This window comes from Lepus europaeus, chromosome 17, assembly GCF_033115175.1.
Source record: "Lepus europaeus isolate LE1 chromosome 17, mLepTim1.pri, whole genome shotgun sequence".
Lineage (NCBI taxonomy): Eukaryota > Metazoa > Chordata > Mammalia > Lagomorpha > Leporidae > Lepus > Lepus europaeus.
Window position 1 is genome coordinate 13,852,044 of NC_084843.1, and position 18,571 is coordinate 13,870,614.

An 18,571-nucleotide genomic window follows, 5' to 3' on the forward strand; every position below is an offset into this window, starting at 1 on the left:
CAGCCCCCCCCCCCGGAATAAATAAATAAATAAATAAACTGGCTCGTCGCCGCAACTGGACGCGGTCCGTTGAGTCCAGGTTGGTGGCATTTGGAGAGTTTTCTCCTTTCCTCGGGCAGGGAACCCATCGCCGCCCCTCCCTCCCTCCCGCGACCTCTTCCCGTCCTGCAAACCTCCCCCAAGTTTCGGGCCGCGGGAGCGCTCGCGGCGCGGGGCTGCACCTGCCCCGGCGCTCGGGGGCTGTGGGTCGGCGTGCGCGCTCGGGGGGGGCAGTGGTGTGGATGCGCCCGAGTCCCGGCCGCTGGGCGAGGAAGCACGAGGCGCCGGCGCCCGGGTAGGGGCGCACGAGCCGGGTTTCGGCGGCAGCCGGGACGCAGGTTCCGGCCAGCCCTGCTTTCTCCGAAAGGAGGCGAGACCCCGGGAGGGGGGGACGGCGACGTGGGTAGCGATTGGTGGCTTGAGTGGGGAGGGCTGGCGGCAGAGCGGGCGGGCGCGAGGAGGGGGCGGCCAACTTCCCGGGAGAAGGGGCTCTCTCGGCGCCGGGGCTGGCTAGGGAGCCGCCGCCGCCGCCGAGGGCTCCGACTCCAGGCAGCGGCCGCTGGGCTCGCGGCGCGCGGAAAGTAACGTTTATTTATTAATTTGCACGCCTTCAGCCCCTGGGGTTGCACCCTAAAGACACCCCTTGGACTTTGGGGGCCCTCTCCCGCTCGCTCCGGCGGTCCCCCGGAAAATACGCACATGCCCCCAGCCGCCCGGGTCCCGGGTGGGGGGTGGGTCGTCCGGGGGGGGGGGGTCGGAAAGACTCCCCGGGCGGCGGCGGCGGGGGAGGGCCAGGGGCGGGCGGGGGGAGGCTCCGCGCTCCGGGCTCTCGTTTCAAAGCGCGCTCTCCCTTCCAGGTTGGGTCGGACCTGAACCCCTAAAAGCGGAACCACCTCCCGCCCTCGCTCCCGCCGCCCGCCCGCAGCTGAGTCGCTGGCGGCGGTGGCGGCTGACGGAGCGGGAGTTTCCTCGCGCGCTGGATGGAGCTGAACTTTGGGTGGCCCGAGGAGCGCAACCGTCCGGGGATCGCTGCGTGCTGAGCGCCCTCGGAGAGACTCAGCGGCGGCTGGAGATCTTTTTGGGGGGCGGGGACCAGCTGCGCGCCGGCACCATGTTCCTGGCGACCCTTTACTTCGCCTTGCCGCTCCTGGGTAAGTCGAGGCTGCTGCCGGCTTTCCTACCCACGGAGTCCTCCCGTGGGTCGCTCGCGGCGGCCCCTCCAAAACTGGGGCGCGGGGACGCTGGAGGTGGAAGGAAGAAGTTTCGTTTTGGGCAAGGGGGACCTTGAATCCTTGGGTTTGGGAAGCGGGGGCGGCCCGGCACTGCTTGTGGCTTTTCGTGCTTGGATTGCATTTTCCGTGCTTTTTCATGACCCAGCCTGGGAGAGGGGGGCACTAAAGGGGCGCGAGACCTCCGGCCCCGAGCCGCGCGCCCCCAGCGAGTCCCGCGGAGCCTGAGGAGGCGCCGCGGGCAGGTGGAGTGTGAGCGAGCCCTGGGCCGGGAGAGCAAACTTCGAAGGGAAAACTTTTCCCCCACCCCGAATAACGTCTCGGCGCTCCCCGCCGGGCAGCCGGCGGCGGCTCGGGGCTGGTCCGCCCTGCGCCTAGCTCGCGCTCCTCCGCCCAGCGCCCCGCCGCCGCCGGGGGAGGCCGGGGTGCCTGGGCTGTCCCGGGGCGGCAGGGCGCCGGGCACGCGGTGGGCAGCGCAGGCTCCGCGGCGGACCGCTTGCAGCCTGCGGGCTGAGCCTGCACCGCCCTCCTCGGCCGGCTGGGTAGGGAGGGGGATCTGGCGGCCGAGCTCCAGGGCCTGGGAAATGGACCCTTGGGTCCGGGCCGGGGGTGCCTGTGGACCTGCTCCCAGCTCCGGGAGCCCCAGAAGCCTGGCCAAGCATCCTGGCCCCGGGCACGCGCCCTCCCCTCCCGCGGCCCGGGCGCCGCCGGGGTCGCTGCACTCGGATTCCCTCTCCCCCACCCCGCAGACTTGCTCCTGTCCGCGGAAGTGAGCGGCGGGGACCGCCTGGACTGCGTGAAAGCCAGCGACCAGTGCCTCAAGGAGCAGAGCTGCAGCAGCAAGTACCGCACGCTGAGGCAGTGCGTGGCGGGCAAGGAGACCAACTTCAGCCTGGCGTCGGGTCTCGAGGCCAAGGACGAGTGCCGCAGCGCCATGGAGGCCCTGAAGCAGAAGTCGCTGTACAACTGCCGCTGCAAGCGGGGCATGAAGAAGGAGAAGAACTGCCTGCGCATCTACTGGAGCATGTACCAGAGCCTGCAGGGTACGCGCCCACCGCCCCTCCCGGCCCGCCCCCAGCCCCGGCCCGCCGGGCTCAGCCTGCGCTCGCTTCTCCCCAGCTGCGGAATGAGGCCCTTTCATTGGCCTCCAGGGACAGCGGCAGCTGGTGTTTGCTGCGGCCAGGCAGCTTTGTTGGGCCAGATCCTTGGAAAACCCGTGAGGTGGGGGGCGGGGGGAGTACCCCGGGAAGCCCGCTGACCTCTCTGAAGCCTGGGCAGAGCATCCAAGTAGGAACCCAGTAAAGACCCCCCCCTCCCCCAACAAGGAACCCACAACTTTTCTCCAAGGAGGTGGGCCTGGGGCTTTGAGTGGCTTCATAGAATAATCAGGCAGAGGCTGGCCTTGAATCTTGCCTGGAGTTTCCCTGTCTGACATAAGATAGGGTATAAAAGGTCCGGTGGAACCCATTCTCTCTCTAACCCCCCTCAAATGTGATTTAAGGCAGGTGTGTGAAAAACCATTTGTCATCTGAGATTAGCCCAGTCTTGAACCAGCTGGTGTGGTTCAACCTTGATTAACACAGAAGAGGCTCAGGCAGAGAAAGATCCACCTGCCACCAGGAGACAGCCCAGCAGGAGCTGTGTGGTCACAAACACGCCGTGCATCCGTCCCCTGATGGAGAAGCACACGTGTAGAATGCTAGGCTGGCCTGTCAGCAGCCGCCGCCTCCAGATCTGTCAATGAAAACCTCTTTCAGGTGGACTCTTTAGTAGCCAGGATACCTGCTTCCCAACCACAGGCCCTGCTTGGCGAGCAAACAGCAACAACGGGGCCTCCTTGGGTCACCTTCCTTCCATTGGCTCCTGGAGGCGAGCAGGGCTTGTGACGTCACTGGCTCTGATTTCATTCCTTTGCAAAGAGTGGGAGAGTTTTTGGCAAGATCGAGCTGGGTTGCTCTCCAATGTTTTCACGGCGCTCTGGGGAGAACAAGGACAACAAAGGCAGAGGGAACCCAAAAAGACATAAGCAGAGCCAAGTAGATGAATTGGAAATCTTTGAGAGTTTCCACATCTTTCTGTTACACAATCATAACATAATTAGAATTCAGATTCAGGAGCAGGAAACTGCCTGAACTATGTCTGTTGGCTTGGTTTTCATTTGAGCCCCGTCTTCCTGTGGTTTTTAGGAAACGATCTGCTCGAAGATTCCCCGTATGAACCAGTTAACAGCAGATTGTCAGATATATTCCGGGTGGTTCCTTTCATATCAGGTAAGCAGATTTATGCTTCCACTCTGATGCCTTTTTGCCTGCTTGAAATCCATTGGCTTGCGTTCTCTTTGGCTCTAAATAAGTAGGTAGTTGAGTGGCACAGTGTTTCTGGGAAATTAGAGAGAGGATGACGACAATGAAGAGGCAGAATGCCTGGAGATGATTGTATGACTTAAGAGTAATTCTAAATGAAGTAGTGTGGTATAGTGGTTTGCAAGGAGTTGGAGGGAGGGGACTTGGTTGCATTTTTTTTTTCACATTAAAATATGATTGGCCAGCTCATGCCCAGGGAGTGCCACTGCTGTCTGTAGGTGGCAAGCGTATTCTCTTCTTACTGCACACCCTGCACAGGGCCTCCCTGGAACGGGCATCTGTTCAAATGGTGCCACTCACCCTGTGAGACACCTGCAGATAATCTTGGATTGTTGAAGAATTTCGGATGGATTCTTTCGTCTGCCTCTGATTTAAAAGATTAAGCCCTATCATTTGTTAACAGTTCTCCTGTTTCTGATTTTTCTTGAGCAAGAAAGTACATTTGCAAGAGAATGCGCGTCTGCCCTGGTGGCCCTTTAAACCCCGGGGTGGTTTGTTCTGTTTCTCTTTGTGGTCTCCTTTGGGTTTGGAAGTGAATTTTGTTCTGGAATGAAGTTTTTCATACCATCTGTATTCAGACAGCTCATAAATAATGAACAAGGCCAGTGATTTCTCTTAATGACATACGGATTGTAGACTGATGTTGTCTATTTATTTACAGTTGAGACGTTTTCTTGAGTATATATGGCTGCTACAGATTACATGTCTCATGGTGGGTCAGTATGGTGGTTAATGTTGAATTTGGTTCTATATGAAGACACCTTGTCACTGGTGAGAATCTTCTGGTGTTCAAAATATTTTTGTGTTCGTCTGCAGAAAAGCCACAGAGCCCAGGGAGTAGATATATGCTGATATCATGTGTAGCTGTAATATATGCACATTCGTGTACCGAATATCCACTGAGCACCTACTACGTCCTGGCTGTTGTGGTTTGGGCAATGAGCCAGTTACTTCCCTGCCCATGAATCTTACAAGCAGCCAGCAACTGACATTTATTAAGCCCTTATTATATGCCAGGCACTGTGTTAAGAGCTTTGCATCATTACCTTATACAATCATCATCAAGTGCTTTTTACATAATTATTATTTCCATTTTAGAGACGGCGAGATTGAGGCGTAGTGACGCTAGGAAACCAGCCCACGATCACAAAGCTCCTAAATGGGAGAATGAGAATCCAAACCCTGATTTGTTTGATCCTAGGCTCTTGTAACATCCGCCCAATGCTACTGGGCCTGTGGTCCTCAGAGCAGCAGCCTAACATTGCCTGGGAGTACAGTAGTGGTGCAGAAGGTCAGGCACCCTCCCAGACCTACTGAGTCAGAACCTGCATCTCAACAGGAGCCCTGGGCAGGGACCTTGGTAGGCGCCTGGAACTTGAGGAGCGCTCCTTTAGGTTGTTCTCTCTTTTGGTCCAGAGGAAAAGTGTGTGTGTGTGTGTGTGTTTTGGGATGAGACATAAGAGTTCACGTTTAATATCAGAGACATTCATATGTCATCCTGAATAATGGCCAGAACTTCCACTCCAAATCCCTGTTAATGTGTCCTGTCCCCTTGGCTCAGCCAGCAGAATGGCTGAAACTGAGGAGGAGGGGTACACGCACTAGGGTGTGCGACCCTGTGGGTTTTCTGAGAGCACGTGTGTAGGAACTAGGATGGGAGATGGCCCAGGGGTACCAGAGGTGACCTTGAACTTCCTGGTGCTCTGAGGGGCAGAGCCTCTTGCCTGCCGCCTGCCTGTACTCCTCAGTCTTTGTTCCTGCCTGGAAGGCTGTGGCCTCCAGTGGGCAGTGAGAAGACAGGAAGTGGGCAGTGAGAAGACAGGAAGTGGACAGTGAGAAGACAGGAAGTGGGAAAGGAAGAAGGGCCATTTGGGCTTGAATCCCAGAACTGCTGGGAGCTGTGGGGTCTTTAACTCGTTTTCCCTCTGCGGGCTGCTCTTTTCCCTGTGGGTGATGAGGCGATTGGAGTAAGAAGTCTCCAGTCTCAGTGGTCTGTGATTCTGAGGGAGGACAGAGGTCCCCTCTAGAATCCCTCCACTGTCCCCCTATGTTCTGCTTTCAACCCTTGCATTCATCTGTGCAGTTGAATGTGGTCGTCCTCGGATACCCCCGGGTTGCCAGAAGGTCTTTGATAAGCACTGGAACTTCTTCTGCATGGACCACGTCTCACTGGTTCATTGATTGGAGGCCTCAGCTGGCTTTCTTTCCCTAGCAGATGCGATCCTGAGTTTGTGGGACCTGTTCTGCCCAGAACCCAGAAGTCCTGATGCACTAACCAGAGCCAGGAAGGCCTTGTCTGGAGCTCCATTTTCCGTCCCAAGGGCATTGAATTCAGGCTCCAGCACTAATGAGCTTTGACCTCTGTCAGTGGCTGTGTTCCTTAAGTGCGTATGGTGAAGCCACATGGAGCCGTGAGCGGCTTTAAGTCATCCAGTGATGCACATTACTCAGTGGGGCCTCTCTGGAATGCAGGATAGAGAAGCAGGATGACAAGTGGTGCTTTTCACGGCTTGAAACTGAGTTTCTGGAACATCTCTCTGTCTTGAAAATCTCTCTGAGGAAATCAAGACAAAGCAGGGTCTTTGCCTCTTACAGGTGAGGGAGCAGTCAGTGTCCACATTGGGATTCCACACCCAATGTGAAGAGTGCGTTCACCCATGCAGTCAGGGGGAGCTGAGTCCTCCCCCGAACAGGCCGTGCTTGGCGCTCTTGCTCGGGCCCTCAGCCATCTTTGCCATTGCTGACTTGTTAACCAGCTGCAAGGCTCTGGTGAGGGACTCTCAGGGGTTGGGCAGGAACAAGGAAGGGAGAAATAAGGCAGTATCTAAAAGCCGTCATCCTGTTCTGAAAGGAACTCGGGGTCCAAGTGAGATGAGGACTTAGGTGGGAGGTTGGGGGCCCCCTCTCGTGGAAACTTGCTAGCAAAGTGCCTGGCCTCCACTGCCCATTGAAGGACCTGGGAGGTGAGTTTCCGGTGAGTTGGCAGCAGTGTGGTTTCATTTTTTTATTTTTTGTATTTGAAAGTCAGAGTCATGGAGAGAGAGGGAGACAGAGATAGCTGATTCATTCCCCAAGTGGCCTCAATGGCCAGGGCTGGGCCAGGCTGAACCAAGGAGTGTAGAACTCCATACGGGTCTGCCCTGTGGGTGGCAGGGGCCCAAGCACTGGGACCATCCTCTGTTACTTTCCCAAGTGCATCAGCAGCGAGCTGGATGGGAAGTGGAGCAGGTGGGATTCAAACTGGTGCCCATCTGGGCAGCCACCTGCAAAGCCAGCTTAACCCAGTATGCTTTTTAGGAATCTGGAATGTGAGGAGTGAGTGGGAATGCACAAAGCAAAAAGTGCACCAGTGCAAGACCAGCAAGGGTGGAGAAGGAAACAAAGGTTGAGCAGTGTGGGCTCTAGAAAGTTCCAAGGCCAGCAGCCACACTGTATGTTAAACATCTGTGTCTCTCCAGTCACAACTCTGCTCTTTAACTTTGGTTCTGCCTCTCTCTTTTTTTTTTTTCTTCCCCAAAGTTTAGGAAATGGCAAGAAGTAACCAGTGATCTGAAAGGCTGATGGAGCTGCTGGCAATTTTTATTTTTTTGACTCTCTGGGGGCGAGAACAAAGCAGGCAGGGATTTTGTAAGTGTAGTAGATGCCAGGAAAGCCTGAGGATGGAGGATCCAAGGGAAGACATGAGCACTTCCTGGGCAGCAGGAGACAGAGAGGGCTCCACGGTACCAAAGTGTTGATTGGGAGATTGGATTTTGCAGAGCAGAATCAAGAGGTGCCAGGCCTCTCTCCAGTAGCATCAGACTTGATTGTATTGCATGCAGGAATCAAGGGGAGAGATTGTAGGGAGAGAACAATGTTAGAATTTGAACATACTATGGGCTGGTGCTGTGGTATAGTAGGTTAGATCTCCACCTGCGATGCCAGCATCCCATATGGGCGCTGGTTCATGTCCTGGCTGCTCCTCTTCTGATTCAGCCCTCTGCTAATGGCCTAGGAAAGTAGCAGAAGGTGGCCCAAGTGCTGGGGCCCCTGAACCCATGTGGGAGACCAGGAAGAAGCTCCTGGCTTTAGATTGGCCTATCTCTTTGTGGCAGTTGTGGCCATTTGAGGAGTGAACCAGTCTGTGGATGGTCAGTCTTTCTATCTATTACTCTGCCTCTCAAATAAATAAATCAGTCTTAAAGAATTTGAACACACCAGATCTGATCTGGGGACAGATGAAGTCCCAGCCTTCTGGTGTGCTCATCATCTCTCTACCAACATTCAGACCTTCCTGGGAAGTTTTAGAATCTTGAGATTGGTACCCAAGTAATTGCCAAAGGCTTGCTCTAGGGTGAGATGTACCTAAACTCGCTTCAGTCTGTGCAATTTTTCTGAAAGATGTGCTCAGTAATTAGACAATGTGTCATATTTATGTTGCTACTTTTGAAAAGCTTTATGGAACACAAATCTAGGGGCCAGCCCTGAGGAGCAGCAGGTTGAGCCACCACTTGCAATGCCAGCATCATATAGCAGAGGGCCCTTGAGTCCTGGCTACTCTGCTTCCGGTCCAGCTCCCTGCTAATGCACCTGAGAAAGCAGTGGATGGCAGCCCAAGTACTAGGCCTCTGCCACCCACGTGGGAGACCCAGAAGGAGTTCCAGGCTCCTGGCTTCAACCTGGCCTACTGTAGCTGTTTGGGGAGTGCAACAGCAGATGGACTATCTTTCTCTTTCTATCCCTCTGTCACTCCGCCTTTCAAAGAAATATATAAATCTTTAACAGAATGAATTTTGCTTATCGGAGAAGAGACGTATGCCATCGTGTGCTATGTTCTCAAGTCATGATGAGTCATGGCCCCGCCTCACCCTCCTTCTTGAAGCCCCCCCCCCCAAGCTCCCTGAGCTAAATCATCCCCCCATGTATTTCTTGCACATTATCTTTCCTTGCCTTTGCTTGGGAATCTTCTATCAGTTCTTGGAGATCAAGATCAAGTTTGACCTCTGAGTGAGTTCCCCCGACAAGCACTTCCGGTCAGGACTCCCTCATGCTGCACTGTGCTGTGACCTTGATCCCAGCACATGGAGAGACCTATTTATGCATCTGTCTCCCACTGGAAAGTCAAGTGCTTGCTTGTGATGGTGCGTGTCTGCTCAACACCAGCCATACTTCTTGTTCCCACACAGGTGTCCCATCAGCTCTGTTTAACATCAGAGCAGAAGGGCGGGTAGGGATGGGGTCCAACCTTCTGCTGTTACGGACGCAAAGCTCAGACAGAGGAACAGTTTGGCCAGAGTCAGGCCAATGTTGACCCTTCTGTCTACACGTTCTCTGGGCAAACTCAGTCTGTTCCTGGGACCTCAGCTACCATTTTCACTGATGACTCAAAGCCTCTCTCCTACTCTGGCCTCTCATGGGCTTGAAACCACTGTTTCCAGCTGAGTCCCAGATGACCCCACCTGGCTGTGTCTCCGTTACTTCAAACTCAGCCTGTCCCACATGGATCTCATCATCTTTCCCCTTCTCCCTGCACCCTCTCTTCCCCTCTCTGCTCATCTGAGCAGGAAGCTGTGGGGTCTCCCTCCCTCCCTCTGCTGGCCCCATCCCCAGGTCTGCCACAGGTAGGTGCTGTCTTCAGAATGGCTACCCTCTCCCCATTCCCTGTGTGCATCCACCATGGCTCCCGCTTGCACTTTGCATGGGCCTTCTTACTGACCTCAGCTGTGTCTTTTTCCTCCTCATCCTACCTGGCCTCTTCATTGCCAGGTCCTGTCTTTGTACCTAGGTGGCTTACAGGTTGACCAGTTGCTGTTCCGGCTTTATGCCCATGCTGGCGCTGGAGAAAGGACACAAGCTCTGGAGTCCACCAGCTGGGCGGTACCCAGCCCTGTTGTGCTTTGCCTTAGTCAGGTTGTTTAAACTTACTGTGCCTTGGACGTAAAACGGGATGATGAAAACGCCTACATAAAAGGGTCTTGTGGATTAAAGATGTGATATATAAAATATTTAGCATGATGCCTGAAACATGCCTAGTGCGTGCTAGATCCCAGCCACTTTTAAGGCCGTGCTGAGGCCATGCTGACTGTTGGCTGGCTCCTGACTCCCAAGTCTGGGCCTCTGCTCAGCAGATCACGCTGATCACGGAACAATGACTTGGAAAGGAAAGGCTACTCATGAACCACCTTGAAAACATCTGTCCTGTGTAAGAGGCCCTGGAGGAAGTCCTGCCTCCTAATAACCCAGCTTGAGGCGTAACTGCCCTTTGGGGAAGGCCTTTGTTCCTCCTGCGCTGGGTCCCCTCGGTGCTTGGGGGCCCCTGTCCTGCTCTGGGATCCGAGGTAAGTTTGCTGCAGCTGGTGATGGCTCTTCCAGTGCTTAAGGATTCTTGTGAGCAGCCTTCCCTTCTCAGCTTGACTGATTCCCATTCCTCTAACCTCTCCCCATACGTCTCTGTGACGCCCCTCATAGCGGGAAGAATTACTGCTCTCTGCGAAGGGCAAGCCTTAAGCCTGGGAGATGCTTCCGTCTCCAAAGGCTCCGCTAAGTACACTTACATTTCACTTTCACACACCACTACTTGGGCTTTTTATTCTCTCTTCCCTGCCCCCCAGCAGTCCATTTTTATTGCAGAGCAATATGAAATTACAAACAAACAAAAAAGGCCAAGAAATTTCACTCACTCAGGACCCTACCACCCAAAGATAACCACACACAAATGTTTGCATTAGCCTTTTCAGATTTTTTTTGGACTATATATGAGTATGTATGTACATATATATTTACCTACTTGCATATTTTTTTAACTGGGGTCATAGTTCATACATACTCTCTTTTTACCTGTTGATGACCAGAATCACCTGTGTCTCCGTGTCACTGACCACTTCCTCCTGAAGACAACATTTTGTCATTTAGATTAAATGTCAACCTCAAGAACTTTCAGGAATAAAGTAGTGTAGGACATTCTTGTATCTGAATGCTTGTGGCCAAGGCCTGAGGGTGCCAGCGGGGAAGACTGCTTTTACCTAGAGTCACTGTAGGGCCTGCTCCTAGAAGAAGGGAGATAAAACATCAGTGAGTGACAGGTAATTGCATGAATTGAAGATTGTTACAAGGTGCAAAATTATTTATAGCCAGTATGTCTGTCCTCATTCTTTCCCCTAACTCCTCTAAAATATTTCTTTCTGCCGTCTCTTAATTTTTCTGCTGTCGAAGCTTGTTCTTTTCAGAAGTGGTCCTGTTTTTGTTCTCTGGGACACAGCAGCAAATTCTTAGGGATTGGTCAGAGCAGTCCCAGCCCAGGTGTCAGGAGTCCTGTGTTGTGCTTCGAGCTTTGTCCCAAACCAGTTGGGTGACCTTGTGCTGGTGTCCCCCCCCCCCCCCGAGTCATCTGCTCCTTTTCATTGTGTGAAGGCACTGGACTAGGATCATCTTGGACACATTTCCTTCCTTCTTGAAGGTTCTGTATAGTGAATCTTGTGTTAACCTGAGACTTACTGTTTTTCTTTCTGGTACTTCCTTCATATTAAGGAAACTTATGATCTGGGCATGTATCTCCCTCATATTAATAACATTCATAAAGCATGATTTATTCAGTGTATACCTTACTTTGAACTAGAATTCATTTAAGTATCTTATTTGAATATATGGAAGATGATAAAATAAAAAATGAAGGGAGAAAAGAGAAAAAGGGAAACTGAGGATAGGGAAGAGTGAAGTCTCAAGTGAATGCAGAGGACAGACTGCATGCCGTAAAATTATATTTAAATAAATTGAATGATCAAGAGTGCCGTGTTTGCTTTAGAGGAATAAATAAAATCACTGGATTGGAGATGCAGTAGGACTTTTGGAGGTCATTCTAGTCCAATCCCCTTATTTTACTGATAAGAAAACTGAGAGTTCCATAAATTTATAGGCCAGTAGCACATAAATTGTCTAGGACAGTGATGACAAGTGAAATTAGGTGAGTGTTTGTTTTTAAATTGAGATCTGAAACTGCGTGTCCTGGCCCTGGCCCGTTCACATCTGGATGCCCTTGGGGCTACCACCCTTGGGTTCTCTGCAGTTAGGGGGAGAAGCACGGTCAGCTTCAGTTCAGCGGGCAGTTGTCCATTGTCTTGGAACAAGGGTTAATTAATCGGTCTCTGGCAACAGAGACCAGCGACTGGAACATTGATTCTCGTATTCTTTTGGTCTCCTTCAGAGTTGTCTGCAAGGAAAAATGAGAAATTATTTGTTGCTGTAAGCCTCACAGCCCTCAGATTAAAAATAAAATTAATCTTTGATCTGGATTTTTTTGTTGTTGTTGTTAAGCTAACCACTTCCTGTAATTTAGAGACTCAACTAGCTGGGTCAGTGATGAAAATGAATGGGTGATTTGCATAAGGGGCTAATTTATTATGTCCCCCCGGGCATTGCTTTCATCTCTGCTCCCATTCTAATTAATGTTCTAAGAGGGTCTCTCACCATATCAGAAATTAGGGGTGAAAGCAGCCATTGTTAACCTTTATTATTAGGGATTTTTATCTTCTGTGATCTTTTAACCATTTTCTTTTCATATCCAGGATTTACATGGTTAGGGCTGCTGTGTTTGGAGAGAAGACTTTAGGGGTGTTGTGTTCTTTTATGATCTTTCTTCAAATAGTAGTTGTTGGAAAATAAAAGTGACTCAGGGTAGCTTTCCCACCATGCACGGATTTGCAAAGCATACAGAAGGATCCGGCTGCGGAGCCAGGATTGTTTCTAAATACAGATCCTGTAGAACATCTATATCAACGTGCATCCACACACGCCCCGACGTGGCTGTGCGGTGTGTCTACCTGCTCAGGCACGCGTGTATTCATAGTGTGTGTGAGCGTGGATGGCTGTATCATCAAACATTCTGCCTCCCAAAGCTCTTCCTTGACACGTGTTTCAGTTGGTCCTGGCTGTGACAAAGGCAGCTGTGTGTGAGCGAATGTGACACAGCTGAGGAAAGGCAAGAGAACAAGCAATTTCTTCGAAAATCAATTGCAATTTACTCCTACTAAATTGGCCGAAGGTCCGCCCAGTCCAATCATTAGCATACGACAGACTTTTAATCATTTGGTCAAATGGCCTATTTTTGGTCAAACACAGTGGGTATTCTCCTATCTTGCAGTCTCTTTAAAGGGGAGGCTGGTGGGGTGCAAGAGTCCCTCTGGGGAGCCCCTGCTGTGTGTCCCCTCCCCTTCTGCGTGTCCCCACTGGTCACAGGCATCATTTCCTCCTGCTCCCCCTCCATGCTGGAGGGAGGTCTTGAGCCTTCTGATTTCAGAGAGGCTGAGTAGCTTTCTCTGAACCACACAGCTGGTCCCTGGGAGAGCTCAGCTGCCCGTGTTGTTCCTGTGACTCCAGAAGCTGTGCCATTTTTACTGTTGCGTGCACAGACCTGGGTCCTTTACCCAGACCGAGATGTCTGAACCTTCTCTCCTGCCTAGATACAGCGTCTCCCCCTGGGTCTCCCACTTTAAAATGCTTGTTTGACCGTGGCCCTGTAGAGCTGAAATGTAAACCAGTACCTGTTATTTTAATATTTAGCCCTGCCTGCTGATGGGTTCTTAATTGACAACCAAAATCCAGAACACGCACACTATTAAAACCATTCCTGCGGAACTGCAGAAATATTAACCAAAGAAGCAATTTCTGGATTGTATCTTTTTTCATTTCAGTGTGAGATGGAAGGGCTTCTAAAGTAGAGCAGAATGCCTAGGGCCATTTTTTTTGTCATGTTGTCATATAAATAGCGTTTACACAGTGGTAAAGAAAGGAATACATAGTTTAGTCCCACTTTAAGGTGACCTAATATGCTATTCATTTGTCTTCCACCACCCTGGCGCTGCCTCTCTGTACGTCCCTTGAATTGTCTACGAAGCACCAGGCTGACTGCGATTTCTGTTGTTCTCTGTGCGTTATCGTTTCGTGTACAGTTAATAATGTATGAAAATCAGTATTGATTGCATTCTTTGTAGGAATAGGCCAGCAGGCTTCTTGAAGCCCATGTTTATAAAATGTTTCATTGATCCCTGCTACTCTGAGTTTCAAATAAACTCTTGACGAGGAAGATTCCAGGAGATCGCTGACTTCCAGGGTCCCCAGTGGAAACGCTGTTGTCTCATAAACTTGGGAATGACAAGTGGCGCTTGCATGGCAATGAGCAGGAGCCGCCAGGCTGTCATTGTGGACATATGTGCGATTGGTAATGCCTGCCCTCACCATGGTACCGCAGGAGAAAGAAGAATCGTAACTACAACAGCTGTGAGAGGTGCTGAGCGGCTGTGTTCCTCTCCGGGCACCCCTAGCCCTGCTTGGTGGTAAGGAGCCCAGGCTGTAGTCAGAAACTTGTGTGAGGGTGCCTACCTGGGAAGGGGGAGACCCAGCATTCTCAGCTGGAGGTGTGGCTCCGGAATGCACACCGTAGCGCCCCTTTGCACGTCCTCGGATATCACAGAAGACATACTCCATTTACGTCAGGTGCACAATCTGCATAAAGGCTTGGTATACATTTAATTGAATGATATCATGTATGCATGTGATTGATATAATACATGCAGTGTATAATGTTACCTATTAAATATGCCTTATGTATATTTATTTTAGAATGAAGAGAACAGTTGATCAATTTCTGTGATCTCTCTCAGTTGGACTGTTTCTGTGTGACAGAATTTCATTCTTGCCAAGTTCGTTTATCTGATATTGCCCGAGAATGCTCTGTGAGCACAGTGGGAGGGCTGGGCGGTTCAGAGGTAAACAGGACCCTGGCCATGCCTTCTAACAGTGCTCTTTCTTGGTTTAGGGATGGAAATGAGAGGCGTTATGGTGAGTGAATAGAACTCTGGACAAAGCTCAGCTGTAGCTGTAAGAAGGGAGTAGCTGACCAGAGGGAGTTGTGGGTTGGAGAAGGCTTGCGGAAGGGAACTTTTGAGCTGGGTTTTGTGGAATGAATAGGAGTTTGGTAAGCAGAGGTGGTTGGGAAGGGTGTTTTGAGGCAACAGCATATGCAGGGGTATGGGGTATCTGGGATTCTAATTATAGGATGTGGGCCCTAAGTACCAGATGTGAAGAGGGCTGGTGAGGAGCTGGGGGAGAGGCAAATGTGCCACACCTGGGTTTGGCATCTTAGTAAAACCAGGGGAGAGGGATGACTGATTACCCCAGCGCTGCTGGGATTTTTGGGTCAAATTCTCTCAAATTGCCATGTTGTAGGGCAACACCACAGCGCAGCAAAAATTCCAGACGGTTCACCTGACGCGATTTGTGTCATGAAAGCACACACGGAGAACCACATCAGACCTCCCCCAGCATGCAACGGGGCTGCTGCAGGAAGCCCAGGCCAGGATCCCCTGCTGTGAGCCACCGCTCCCCTCTCCCAGGCGCAGCTCCGCTGGGAGAAGAGGGCCCAGGGTTTGGGTGTCCTGGAGGCTGCCTGACCTCCCAGGGTGCTTCTGGGAAGGTGGCAGGAGGGGGTGGGGAAGGGGGTGCACTTGCAGGAGGTGGAGTGCTCTGGGGCCACATCCAGGCGGGCCTTGGGTGCAGGAGGCGTTTTGGCCGTGGTAGCAGCAGGGAGGTCACTGGGGCCGGTGAAGAGGTGGACAGCCGGCTTCCCGCCCGCCGTTCTGCTCTTGTCCTGGGCTCAGGGTGGGCTTCTGTTTCCTTACTGTCCTGCTGCCTGGCCTCTCTGCTACCCCTGGAGGCCCAAAGGCCAGCACCTGCGTGCCGGCCTCCACACGCGGGCTTGTCTTTCCGCTTCTTTTTCTGTTTACTGTTTTCTTCAGCTGTCTCCCCGGTCTTCCGTCTCCCTTGGCTATTGTCTGCGCCAAATTCTGCACTTGATGGAGAACATTTCGCAAGGATGCCTGCGCACAAACGCACAGGTTCTCAGTGCGGGAGTTGTCTTAATTGAAAGCGATGCCCGCTCACCCCAGGGCACGCCTGGTGAGGGCAGGATGAGGAGGGAGGGCTCCTGGGACTGCAGCCAGTAATTACCACTCTGCACAGAGCTGCTTCCTCAGAGCTGCCCAGCCCTCTCGGCCTGGCCTTCCGGGTGCTCGTGACATTGTTTGCCTGGCCTTGCTCGGGGGTGGGCTGGGCAGAGGTGGTGCTGCCCTTTTTGGCTGGGAGGAAGACACCCCGAGCCTGCGAGCCCCTCCGGTCCTGACGACCACCAGGCAGCACCCATGTTTGTGCCAGAGCTTGAGGTAGGGACAGGGAGGGGTAGGGGATGAGGTCCCAGATGATCCTAGGGAATTAGGCCGCGCAGGATAGCTCAGTGGTCACGAGGGAAAGTTCTGGAGCTGGGCACTCATGAGCGGCAGGGCCACCGGTGAAGTAGCCCCAGTGTGCTAGTGCTCTGTGTATAAATGGAATAATAACAGTATCCACTCCAAGGGGTTGGTGGAGGTAACATTTACGCAATCTGTAGCCGGTTGTGGCTCTTCTGACCTGCTCCGGGAAGGGGAAGTAGGAGGTGAGTTTGGCAGGCATCTGCCTTTTTTTTTTTTTTTTTTTTTGACAGGCAGAGTGGAAAGTGAGAGAGAGAGAGAGAGAAAGGTCTTCCTTTTTTCCATTGGTTCACCCCCCAATGGCTGCTGTGGCCGGTGCACCACACTGATCAGAAGCTAGGAGCCAGGTGCTTCTCCCGGTCTCCCATGCGGGTGCCGGTCATAGCACTGGATTCTATCCCAGTTGCCCCTCTTCCAGGCCAGCTCTCTGCTGTGGCCCGGGAGTGCAGTGGAGGATGGCCCAGGTCCTTGGTCCCTGCACCCGCATAGGAGGCACCTGCCTTTTATAGGCCTTCCATCTCTCTCCCTTCGCCTCCTCCCTCGGCTTTTAGTGTGCAGCAGGAAGAGGAGCCCGTGTCCGTGGAGGCAGATCCCTTCTGCTCTGGAAAAAAGGAAAGGAAAGCAGCACTAGTGGTGGCCATGCCTGGAATGCCAGTCGCCGGTGCCATGGGTTCCAGGCTGTCCAAGCGTCACACTCCCTGTGCTGCTTGCTGGGAGCCAGCGGCGAACCAGGAGTGTGCACGGCCCAGTGAAGTGGCTGCGAAGAAGAGAAAGACGGTGCAGGGAAGAAAGTTCTGGAAGGAAATGGCAGAGACTGGAGCGCAGGGATGTGGGGAGTAGGTTCGAGGGAGCCAAGGTATGTGGATGGGAAAAGAAAAGAGCACAGAAAATTAACGTTGGCCCTGTGCTGAGCGGATGTGGGCTCTGTGAAAACTTATGGTTGTCTCTCCCTGATTATTCTCAGGCACGCTTAAAAAAATGTGCTGTTTGCAAACAGGGTAAAAGCAGTCGCAGCATTGTTTTCTATTAGTCGTACGAGGTTCACTGGCTACGGGTATTTTTTTCATTCTTGTCTTCCAAATTGTAATTTTAAAAGATGAGGCATTTCATATTCAAGAGTTTCCTTTGACTGAAATAAATTATTCATTTCTACCCAGTTTCAGAAACAATGAACATAATACTTAATGCATCACAATTAGGCGGGTGCAGCTTCATCTAAAATTATGTCCCGTGCACTTTGGTGGCAAACAGAGCAGTGTCCCCTAGATCTTGTCGACATTTGTTCGTCATAAGCAAGGCACAAAGAGGCAGAGACCCAGAGTGTGTTTTCTTCCTTCTCCTGGTGGAGGAGGGGCAGCCTAGGTCCAATGCCTTGCTCTTGACATTCCTCAGCTATTGGTGGCTATGTCACTTGGCCCAGAAAGTGAGCTGACTGCCGCTGTATTGTGCATGGGGTCACGCGAGGGTCAGACTTCTTGGGAGTCGCCTGTTTCTCTCAGTCCCCTTTGTCTGGGTCTGGGAGATCCTTCCAGCATCCCCTCCTCGCAGGACACTGCCCTGTGGGTTTAGTGGCGGCCATTCCTTGGAGCCTGGCTGGCTGGTGGTAGGGGTGCTTTCTAAGGATCGGTCCCTGGCCTGCCCTTCCGCTGCTACCCTTGCTTCTTGGGAACATAGCCATGGTGAGCGAAGAGCACGGACTCCGCGGAAATCCTCAGGCTTGAAGGCTTAGCTGAGCTGATTTTCCAGAAGCATCTGCAGGGCGGCTCTGCCTCCAGGCCCAGCCCGGGCTCAGGGCAGAGTCGGCTGTGGTTGCCAGTGCAGCTGTGACAGCATTTGTTGTGACATTGTCTTCCGCTACCTGCTCATCAGGAGGACACAGGGTGCTCTCCTACGCTGTCGCATCAAATGCTCCCAAAAGGCCTGGTTGTGCCTGCCGTGGAGGTGAGGGGCATTATTCACATTTTACGTAAGAAGAAACCAACAGAGAAGTCAAGCGACCTACCTGAGGCCACACAGCTGGTGGGGGACAGAACCTGGGTTTGAGCCAGGTGTGTTCAGTTGCAAAGGCTTAGCTTCTTGCATGCTGTCTAGCTTGTTGCCTTTTTGGTGAATGGGTCAAGAACAAAAGCAACTAAATCCAGGATGGATTCTCAGCAACCTTTGGTCTAAGCATCATTTTGTATGTTTTTAAGATTTATTTATTTGAAAGAGTTACAGAGAGAAAGGTCGGGGGGGGGGGGTGTGAGAGAGAGTTTTCCATCCTTTGATTCACTCCCCAAATGGCCCCAATGGCTGGGGCTGGGCCAGGCTGAAGCTGGAAGCCCAGGGCTCCATCCGGGTCTCTCACGTGGTGGCCCGTGAACTTCTGCAGCCATCTTCTGTGGCTTTCCCAGGCCCATTAGCAGGGAGCTGGATTGGACGTGGAACAGCCAGGGCTTGACCTAGTGCTCTCATGGGATGCTGGCATTGCAGGCAGTGGCTTAACCCACTGTGCCACAACACTGACCCCAGAGGTTTTTCATCCAAACAGCCAAAAATTACATCTCTGTTGTTTTCGAGAGGCTTAGGAAGGAAGCCCTGGACCCGGTCAGCACTGATCCCAGACCTTTCCCTGGAAAGTCTCTGGCCCTGGGTTAGTTTGTCCACGCCCTGCCCTGGCTGGCTG

General features: G+C 52.5%; 1 protein-coding gene across 2 annotated transcripts in view; it reads left to right on the top strand.

Moving 5' to 3' along the window:
- The first annotated feature begins 540 nt into the window (after positions 1-540).
- The window catches only part of GFRA1 (GDNF family receptor alpha 1), a 228,979-nt gene continuing 210,948 nt past the window's right edge, over positions 541-18,571 (top strand). Inside the window, exons 1-4 of one of the 2 annotated variants that reach the window (XM_062214549.1) lie at positions 541-620; positions 897-1,190; positions 2,018-2,311; positions 3,455-3,538. In XM_062214549.1, the coding sequence (XP_062070533.1) occupies positions 1,151-1,190; positions 2,018-2,311; positions 3,455-3,538 (418 nt within the window). In that variant the 5' untranslated portion in view covers positions 541-620; positions 897-1,150. Of the gene's footprint in view, positions 621-894; positions 1,191-2,017; positions 2,312-3,454; positions 3,539-18,571 lie in introns of those variants that run through there. The other variant, XM_062214550.1, reaches the window with a different exon arrangement.